General features: G+C 49.6%; 1 protein-coding gene across 1 annotated transcript in view; it reads right to left on the bottom strand.

Annotated features, from left to right (window-relative positions):
* Positions 1 to 1,633: 1,633 nt before the first annotated feature.
* Positions 1,634 to 10,408, bottom strand: part of IGFBP2 (insulin like growth factor binding protein 2) — a 57,427-nt gene continuing 48,652 nt past the window's right edge. The window contains exons 2-4 of the mRNA XM_038142405.1: positions 6,897 to 7,120; positions 5,357 to 5,497; positions 1,634 to 3,568 (exon numbers count right to left, since the gene is read on the bottom strand). Coding sequence (XP_037998333.1) covers positions 3,401 to 3,568; positions 5,357 to 5,497; positions 6,897 to 7,120 — 533 coding nt within the window. The 3' untranslated portion in view covers positions 1,634 to 3,400. The remainder of the gene's footprint in view (positions 3,569 to 5,356; positions 5,498 to 6,896; positions 7,121 to 10,408) is intronic.

Raw genomic sequence — 10,408 nt, 5'->3', positions numbered from 1 at the left:
TGTTCCCGATGGACACCCCGTTCCTCCCGGACACCCCACACGGCCGAGCCCGACCCCCTCGGGCAGCACAGGGGGCAGGAGCCGCGCGGCGCCGCAGCCGCCGCCAGGCGACGCCACGCCCCGCCCGCCTTACCCTCAGGGCCCGGCCGGGCCCAGCCGGGCTGCGGCCGCTTCCAGCCGCCGAGGCCCTGGAATGGAGCTTTCCAAGCAAAAAGTTCGCGCTGCCTTCAGCTACGGGCTGATAAATCACATCCCTAATTAGGGACAGCTGGAGCTGTATACACGTGTATAAGTAGCTACAGTTATACACAGATACGGTCATACATTTTTACACTAAGGATGTTCTTTATATTAAATATCATTGTTTATATTGTACCATTGTACAGGTTTTTATACTAAAAATACTAGAAGAAATTCTTCGCCATGAGGATGATGAGGCGTTGGAACAGGCTGGGCAGAGAAGTTGTGGACGGCTCAGCTGTGGGAGTGTTCAAGGCCAGGGTAGATGAGGCCTGGAGCAGCAGCCTGCTCGAGTGGAAGGTGTCACACACAGATCCGAGTTTGTTCCCCTCCAGCCCTTGAACGCGAGGGTGGCCCCAGGCACTGCTGGGCTCTGGGCACCTCTGTCACCCCCAGCCCTCTTTGGGCAGCACCTGGCAGGGAGCACCCTTGTGCCCCACCCTGCTACTCAGCATTCCCCCCCATGGCAGCACCTGAGCCACCTCCAGCTCATCCCAGAGGCACCGAACAGGACAGTAATTTTGCTACTTTTCCCATGTTCTTCAGCCTACATCCCACCCTCCATCATGCCTGTGCTCCTTCCCCTCCCCTGCAGCCCCCTGCACTCACTGCCTCCTGCCCCCATAGACTTTGCGGGTGCTCCTCAGCACTGGCAAGCCCCTCAACGTGTCAGTCTGAAACTCGTGGCAGGGGGTAGAAGAAAACAGAAGGGGAAGAAGCCCAGTGGTTCTGCCTCCCTTTGGGGAGTCCAAAGGGAAAACACAGCCAGCTGGATGCAGGATGTTAGGGCCAGCAAAGAGCCTCTCCTTCAACGTTGCAATTTTAATTGAATGTAGTGTGGGTTTTTTTGGGGTTTTTTTTGTTTTTTTTTTTATTATTATTTGCCTCTCTGTGATGCCAAAACACCAAGCTCTGCTGTCACACTCCCTCTGGCAGCCCTTCCCACCTTGGGAGAAGGTGCAGGAACTCTCTCCACAGCCATGTGAGAGGAGCAGCTCAGCCAAACTCTGGTCACACACAGAGCCTGTACCTCCCTGCACTTCCCAACAGATTCACAAGGACCCATGTGTGTAGCAGGGATATAGCCAGGCAAAGGAGGAAAAACACCAATTCCTCCCTGCCCACATAACCAAGGCCAGTAACAATGAAAAGCTCAGCTCCCGTTACTGCCTGTCGGCCATGGACAAAGGATGAATAGGGACAAATCTGTGTGTGATGCATCAGGCAAAGAAATGTCCTGCGAGCACTGGGGAGGGGAAAGACAACAGTTTTCTGGCATCCAATTTAATTTATTACAACTTTATGTAGCTTGGCTTTCTTAAAAGGGAAGAAGGCAAACAAACAAATAAGAAAACTTCCCTATTCCTAAACAAAATAAAGTACAAACTGCAGGTGAGAGCCAGCATGTGCAAGTTTTATATGAAAAAGCAGAACACCCTCAGATGTTAACAGAAAACAGGTAGCATCATTTTTACAGTTACTTGGTTTTGCATGGAGGTGTGTTTTCTTCTTTCATTTGCTCCCATTCATACACATCCACATATTCCCATCCCTGCCTTTCCAAAGGGGGTCTTCCCCAGTCTCCTCCACTGCCACATCCAAACCCCTGCAAAGGCACAAGGGCCCTAATTTAACAAAGCCCACCTGTGTCCTTCACACTTCAGATCTGAAACGTGGGTCCAAGAAGGGAGACAAGAAACAACGAACCATTTAAGAAAAGCCCGAGACTTTTACTCCAAGGAGAGGGTTTTTGAAATTGCTCTAATAAGGACATCCATATTTAAAAAAAAAAAAAAAAAAAGGAAGAAAATAATAATAAAACCTCCTTGCTTAGGCAATGGGGAAGTTATTTATTCTCAGCATCAGTGTGTTCTGTACAGAAAGAAATCAACAGGTGAATTAACAGCAGAGACACATCTCTCCTCAGCATGTCCAGCACAAAACCTCTCAGAGCACCTGGAATCATGTGGATTTCATCTATACAAATGTGTATGTGGGCAGAGGAGTGTGAGAGTGTGTATGTGTGTGTGTGTGTGTGTGTGTGTGTGTTTGTATGTGTGTGAGTGAGGGCCTTTACAAAGCAAGATACATACTGTAATTTACTTACAAAAAGAAAAAGTTATGTGCTGAATAACAGATGCTCACTTCAGTCCCAAGCAAAAATGGAGGGACAAGGGCAGCTGCTTGGGAACGCAGGTTTTAGATGTTTTGTTTTGTTTTTTCCTATCTAGAAATAAAGAAAAAATGAATGAGAGAAAGAGACATTCCCTGGCTTGTTATCCTAAATCTACACACGCATCCTTCCACCCAGCCTCGGCAAGTTCATTTTAGCTCCCTCAGCATAAGCTGATCCTATAAGAAATACTGTGCAAAAGCCCTTCAAATCCCTTGGAAAAACAAGCATTTAGCTTTGCTATCACCCAAAGGCCCCATGCTCCCACACCAGTAGCTGAAGCCAGGCCCCTGTGGAGCTGGCTGTGCCCCAGCACAAGCAAAGGAAGCACCCAAGAGTGTTGTTAGGGGGCAAGGTGGCAGCTGTCTCACCTTTAGCCCTTTCCCTCACTGCTGCTTCCTTGGGGAACACATCCCAACTGTGGTGATATGTTCAAGCTGGGAATCCAGGGTCTTTCTTCCTTTCTTCCCTCCCACACCACATCCCATGCCAGGACTGATGGCTGGGCTGGGGCACAAGAGACTGACTGGCAGGACACAAGAGGCAGGTGACACTATTTACAGTCTTTGGTCTTGGGGAAGAGAGAAAAAGAGGGGAAAGAGGCTCTTTCAGTTTTTTTACCCTCTCCCACTCATAGCAAGGGATTTTGTCCCCTGGGAGGGGTCAGGGAGCACATGGCACTCTGTGCTGGAGGGTGCAGAAAGATGCCGCAAAGCAGCAGGGAGGGCAGGGCTGCAGGGCGAGGAGCTAAAAAGACCAGTTCTCTGGTTTATGTTGGGTGAAAGACTAAGAAAGCAGTCCCTTCTCCTTGCAAACCCCCCACCACCTTCCCCTCCCCTTATCCCTCCCCTCCCCAGGAACCAGGCAGCTGAGGAAGGAGGGCAGCACCCAGTCTCTTCCAGAGCCTAAAGAGACACGCTGAAACCCATGTAAAATCCAGCACTGGGGCCACGGTGAGCCACCTCCAGCCAGCAAGATCACATCTGTCTACTGGCTCCGCAGGGCATGTGCTCCCCGGTCCTCCTGCTCATGGGCTGTATAGAAGAGGTGGCACTCGGGGTCCCCGCGGATGGTGGGTGCACCCTGGATCACCTTCCCATGGATGGGGTCCACGCACCAGCACTCGCCACGCTGCCCATTCACCGACATCTTGCACTGCATGGAGAGGGACAGGACACGTGCCAGAGTCAAGAGAAAGACAAAACAAACCACTTCCCAGGTCACCCAGCCCAAAGCCCCAGCACTGGCAGAGCTGGGGTTTCTCTGGTGATCTGGCACTAGTTTAGATTCAGGCAAAATCCATAGGATTCTGTACTCAAACTCCCCCAGGACCTATGCTGCACCAGCAGTGTTACTCCAGTATTCCAGGGTGAGGGCTGAACCTCTGTCCCCAGGGAACCAGGAAGCCAATTTTAATGAACCAGAAGGACAAATGTCCCTGAAATGCATCATCCTTTGCCAACTGTGGATGAAAAGCATCCAAAGAGACAAAGATCCCTTAGGAAAGAGGGATGAGACAGACTGACAGAGGAGCTGTGTAAGATTCTTCTCACCTGGCGATTAGGCTAAACAAACATCAGATCAAGGTCCCCACAGCCAGACCAGAGACTCACTTATCCCAGAACAGAGGCAAGGACCAGGGTGCATCTGGATCTGGCCTCTGTCCTCCCAGTCTTGTTAGAGAAAAGTTTCTTGATCTAACAGTTATTGTCCTCCTCCTGCCCTGCAGGCACTTTGAACTTGATGTTCATCCCTCTATCCCCAGCAGATACATTTCTGGATGGGTTGTAGTGGGAGATGCAGAGGTTACTCCAAGCAGGCCAGTGCAGGCTGACTTGTTCCTCAGGCACAAGGAGCAGCAGAGACTGTTTTTTCTTCTGTAGCACACAAAGCATCACTGCAGTGTCCAGGCTCATTCCCCAGACATGGCTCATCTGGCTCATCTTACAGGCAATTTGCCACCTCTGCTCCATCCAGCCCTTCCAAATGTGCTCATGCTGGGAGATCCAGCCAGCCCATGGGGCTCTTCAGGGGTGGATGGGGGAGGTCCCAACTGGGACAAAGACAGGAGAACAGAGGGAGATTCTCTCAGAGCATCCTGTTGTTTTTGGTTTTTTATTTAATATCTCTGATGAAGGGGTAGAAGTAGCCCTGAGTAAAAGGCCCTAGCCATGAAAACAGCATGGGTCCCCTCCAAAGGCTCAGCTATAAGGAATCCTTATATCCAGGTACTATTCACAGATTACTCCAGCCAACCCTGCACCAGACGTTGTTCCTGCTGTTTTTCCCGGCAGTTTTTTCCCATTTCTCAGCCACTGACACCTGGTGGTTTTGCATGAATGAAGCCAGGAAGTCAGAATTCAGACACACAAGTTTTCTGAGTTCTTCAGGGTCCTATAAATACCTTCAGAAGCATTCTGCACCCCAACCCCCACCCTGCCTGGAAGGAATCCCTCCTGGAGCTGGGGGACCAGACTTGACTTGTGGAGGAAAACCAGTAAAGTGCAGTAGAAACATTCCTGACTCCCAGAATTGCCTTCTGCTTTGTTTGCAAGACTGGTCAGTATTCAGTCTCTCTCTGCTTTTCTCCTGCAGTAGGGCCCAGACAGGACAAGATCTTGCTCAAAGTTCAAGAAAATAGAACTGGATAGATAAGTAGCTCTTGTGGGATGAACTAAACTGATTCTCCATCTCTGGACTGCCCACAGCTGTACGTGGATGTGGATTTCATCTCCACGTGCAAACTAGTGGCTGCAGATGCACAGGGGTGTAACCAAACCCGTCCATGCCACGTGCAGCATTTGCTATTTACCCCACACCTCATATCATGCGCAGCCCTGAACTATGCATGTTCTGTGTCTGCACATGGTGGGGACAGACAGTGAGCCAAGGGCTTCTGCTGGAAGCACTGACAGCCCCAGAGCCCCCACTCTCCCCACTTACCTGTTTGAGATTGTACAGGCCATGCTTGTCACAGTTGGGGATGTGAAGGGAGTAGAGGTGCTCCAGGGGCCCTCGCTCATCTGGCAGCCTCATGGTGGAGATGCGTTCCAGGACCTGATCCAGCTCCTGCTGACAAGGGGTCTGAAAACAGCCCAGAAAGCAGGAAAGAAAAAATTATTATCAGGACAATGGTACCATTCAGCATCAACCCTGTGGACAATGGTAACACCAGTAGGGATGAACACATGTGCATCCATAAAGACACAGGTTTGTTTGCCCCTGGGTCCTGCTCCAGAGTTCACCTCCAGGCACCCAAAATCAGAGTCGTGCATAGACATGCACATCTCCCATGTACCTGATGAGGCCAAGAGCCAACATAATACCAGGTCCCAAGTCCTGGATACAGAGGAGAAACCTCAGAGAGGCTACCATGGCTCCCACTGGTGCTGGCAAGTGACATGAAGCAGGGCTAGTCCAGACAGATCAGGAAGGTTTCCATAAGCATAGCCCAGAGCACACACTTGTGATGCAGTTTTGGCCCAGAAGAACAGTTCAAAAGCATGTGAAACTCCTTGGGAGTGGAGAGGAAGACCTGGGAATGGGAGTACCCCAAGCTCGCCTCTGGAGGCATCCTTCTTGCTCCACAGCAGCTCCCAGACAGGGCTTCCAGCCAAGGCGGTGTGGGTGAAATATGCCTGATGTGAGCCAAACTGAGTCCACAGCTCTCTCCTTTTGCAGTGGGTGAGGGTTTTTTTTGCAAAGGAGCAGCAGCAGTGTGCGAGATCTCAAAGTTGATGGTGGCTGCATTTTATTTCGAACTTCTGTTTTGCCTAGTCTTCGGAATGCCTAGTCTCTTTAAAAGCTCCTTTCTGTCCCTCTGCTCCCCAGATATTAATACTTTGTATGTTTACAGGGATGTGTATTGTGGACCCTTTAGGGTGGGTTTCAGTCTCCATCCCCGTTCCCATGCCATCTAGTTGCCTTGACCAAGCTTTCCACTAGAGGGAAGCCACGGCCAAGAACTGGATAACAGACAGGGACAGGCAAGTAGACTGGGAGGTCTTAGAGCACTCTCCCTGCTACAGGACAATCACACAGGTCATCCTCGGGGCTTGTGGCCTCCTTTAACCTGGACTGGGGCTGTCCTGCAGCAGGCAGACAGCCCTGCTTCTGGCCCCTCAAATCCCCTTGGGCCACACCTGCTTAGGGAAAAAGGGTGTGAGAAAGCCAGTCCATGGGCAAAGGGCATGCCTGCACCCCTGCAGAGGTGGGTGTTGAGCCAGCAGAAGCTCCCCTTTCAGAGGTGAAGCTGTAATGAAAATAATGCCTCCTGACCAGCTCATCGGATGGTGTGTTCAGCCCCAGCATCAGGCCAAAAATGTTTGCTTCTCCTCTTCTACTTCTCCCCACTTTTTTCTTTCAATTTATTTTTTCTGGTTTTAAGACGGTTTACTGCAGATGCCACTTAGGCTTTGCAGTCAGCATTTCCCAGTGAGCCCACAGCTGCCCCCCTTAGCTCCCCACAGCCCTGCCATCTCACCCTGCCCGTCGACAGCCGTGACTTTTTGGAGTCCTCGTGGTTGTGATGGGCCTTGCTGACTTTTCCCATCTGCCGCTGCTGCTCGTTCACCTTCTCCCTCATCACTGCCAGCTCCTTCATGCCCGTCTTCATGGGCTTCCTCCCTCCAGCTCCACTCAGGATCCCCACGGTGCCATCCACATGGTTCTCAGCAAGAATGCTCTCAGACCGGTCATCACCATTATCTGCAGGAGACGGGGCAGACAAGGAAAGTGTCCAGCTCAGTCAGGCGCTGCCTCACATGTTCATCCTGCCCTGGATCATTTTCAGACGTGGCTGGTTACCAAGCCATAAAATCTTTGCATGCAAAAATTTTAAATTGCATTAGCCCTTTCATCTGGAAGGTGAGAATAGATTCTTTCATTCTGGAGTTATTACCACTCTAAAAGACAGTTTAGAGAGCAGGGGAAACCACTGCTGGAGAAGTTCTTTCTGGCTTTTCTGTGACCTTCTAAATTACTTCCCAAGAATGCAATTTTCCCATTAGAAGTCCAGTTGGATAAGAGATGCCAAGTGTACTTCAGCTCCAACACTTAAAACCACAGTGATTAGTAACAATACCTTGAGTCCATCTGTCATCCCCCAGAGTATCTCCAGGAATACTTACTCAACATTCATGTGCTAAAATAAATTCTCAGCTCTGCTTTCAAAAATACCTCACCTCTGTACTGAGGCCATGTGGCCACCCTAACATCCTTTGGAGATCCTGCCATTTCATGATCATCATCCTTGCCATACCATCTTTCCCACTGTTTCTCATACACTGTGTTAGTCATTTAGCTTCTACCTGCTACTGCATTTGGCCACTTCTGCTGACAGCGGAAAAGTCACAACTCTGCCACTGCTGAATGCCACAAGATCCCAGCTAGTTCAGCCATTTCAAAATCTGCAGAAATTTGGGGATTTCTTGACTTTTTCCATCTCCTCTGCTCTGTGCTTTATGCATTTTTCCCGAATCACCAGGAATTTGTGAGAGCAAACCTTGCCACAGCAGCACACAACGGTCACAATGCTGCAGCCACCAGTCTCTTTGGACTTGGCAGTGGCAATGAGGACAGATCTCAATTCCTCCTGTTTGCTCCAAACACCTAGGAGGTGACAGCTGATCACTCCTTGTTGCCTGCTGTGATCTGACTGAGCAAGCACATCTATTACTACAGCTGAATATAATACTGAAGCTGAGCCTGAATTAAACTGGGACTTGAAGCAAGACCTCCAGAGGTCCCTTCCAGCCCAAATTAGGATTGAACCCACACATCCCAGTGCAATCACCCACGCCAGGCTTTGTATGTATCTGTCTACACAAAACCTCTTCAGCAGCTCCACAGGTACCATACCAGGGGAGAGACCAGGCTGTTCTGGTGATGGTGACAAACAGAAATGCCTTTCAGTATTGCCAAGGAAGAACTGTAGCACCCAAATTCCCAGCATCAGAACTCTCTCTGGCACCTCCAATTTCAGTTTTCCAGCATTATGGAACTCAGGTACTTATCCAGAGGTAAGGAAATAATATCAAACTGTGCATGATGCAGGGCAAGCAATGCTTTCACTCACATAACAGTGCTTAATTTACGGATCTCTCCTGCTTCTCAGAGGACCAAGCATACAGAGCATTTACAGATGTTAACAGTTCCTTTTTTCAGAATCTGCATGACGATGTTTAGCCCTACTGCCAGCATAGCCCTACTGTCATGACAGAGTGAAAAAACCTAATAGAAAGTGTTTTATTTCTGTCACAGCTTTCTAAGCTCTTTTCAGGTATTACAACCCCAAGCTCACAAAGAAGAAACTGTGAGAAGAGTTGTATCTGGACTTACTCTGCAAGCATGCCAAGATTGCCCAGGTGGGCTGGATCAAGGAGCCATCCAGCCCAGCCTGCCATTCATGAGAGACCATCAGCAGCTGCTTGGGGGCAGAAGGACCATTCCCAGTCTGTGCTGCAGACCAGCAGTAAGAGCACTTTCATGGCTGAAGACTGCATCTGACCCACAGGATTGAAAAGCCATCAAAAGACCCATCCCTCGGTGGATTTCTCCAGTATCTTTTTGAACTTCTTCACAATTTCCAGAAATACTAAATGCATTTGGTCTGCAGGTTTTTAGCTGCTTAGGTAGCAACTGAAAAGCAAACATGGGGCAAAACCAATCTGGCAAAGTCCATTACTTTCCTCAGTTCTGGTTCCAGATGAGAATTAAGACCAGGTTTGATAGCCAGATGGGCGAGCTCAAAGTCTAGGCTGCTGTCTGGTGATTGCCATCTGGCCATCATCCTAGAAGTCAGACAAGCAATATTTTGAGCAGGAATATTCTGTTTATACACCAGTCTCCCCATTAATTAGAAACACATAGTGAGAAAATAGAAGGCCATGAGGCCGCCTTTAGAGAGAATCAACTAAAAAAGCACCATGAAGAGATGGGCAAGGCTGAAGAGGCAAAGGCTGGCTTAGGAGAGTTTTAGCCTTCTGACCCCTTTTGTGCTCCTCTCCTTGGTGCCCCCCACATTGTCCACAACAGCAGAACAAGGGCAGCAGCAGGGCAGGTTCTCAAGACACACTCTAGTCCTCTGCTTCATTCAGAAAAAGATGGTACAAACTGACAGAAAAGCAGCAAACTGGAAGTGATGTCTTCCCCCATCCATTCTCACTCCTTCCTGCCTCCAACTAAAATACATACACATCTGCCCAAATAAGCACTGAGCTAGTAAATGCAGGCGAGCTGGTAAGCCTCTTGTCGGCTGATTCATTCACAAAACCTGCTTCTGATAATATTTTTGTTCATTTTTCTCACTTTCCAATGCTAACAAGTATCAGCCCAAAGAAAACCACTGATGGGAGTGGAGTGTGCAAGTCAATGTGCATGAACACACCCAGGGACAGGAGAGATTGGTCTTGGCTCCCCAGGCACCATCACAGGAGCAAGACTGGATCAGGAGCCAGGAAGGTCTAGCTGCTATTGACTGTAAGCTCTCCTCTCTAAAGCCAAGTCAGCCATGGTGAGCCATGCCTTTGACCCTGCTGCCAAGCTGGACTGGTCCACCTGGGGCTGATGGCAGAGCCCTGTCGCAGCTTTTCCCTCTCCCAAATCTAGTGCTGCTCTTAAGAGAAGCTATCCTGACTTGGAGCTTGCAGAGGTGGCTTCATCACAGGGGAAGGGAGATGAGACAGAAGAGTTTGGCCCCATGTACAGAGCACCAGCATTTCTTTCAGGACAAGCTGTATGCACAGGAGAAGGCTGAGCACCAGGTGTGATGGACCACATTTGAAAGAGCAAAAGGGCCGGGGAGCAACAAGAAGAGTGGAGAGATAAAGACTCAAGGTCAGGACAGCACAGAGCATGACACAAGCCAAATAACCCCTCTTACAGCCAGATAATGCTTTCTAATGCTGCCCAAAAGCTGCAAGACATGCTTGTGTATTACAATCCATGAACTAATGAAGCCACCTACCACCCCTACTAGCATGGGATGGGCAAGTA

Source organism: Motacilla alba, chromosome 7 (assembly GCF_015832195.1).
Source record: "Motacilla alba alba isolate MOTALB_02 chromosome 7, Motacilla_alba_V1.0_pri, whole genome shotgun sequence".
Taxonomy (NCBI): Eukaryota; Metazoa; Chordata; class Aves; order Passeriformes; family Motacillidae; genus Motacilla; species Motacilla alba.
Note: the sequence above shows the minus strand (reverse complement) of the source record. Positions and strands in the feature narration are given on the sequence as shown.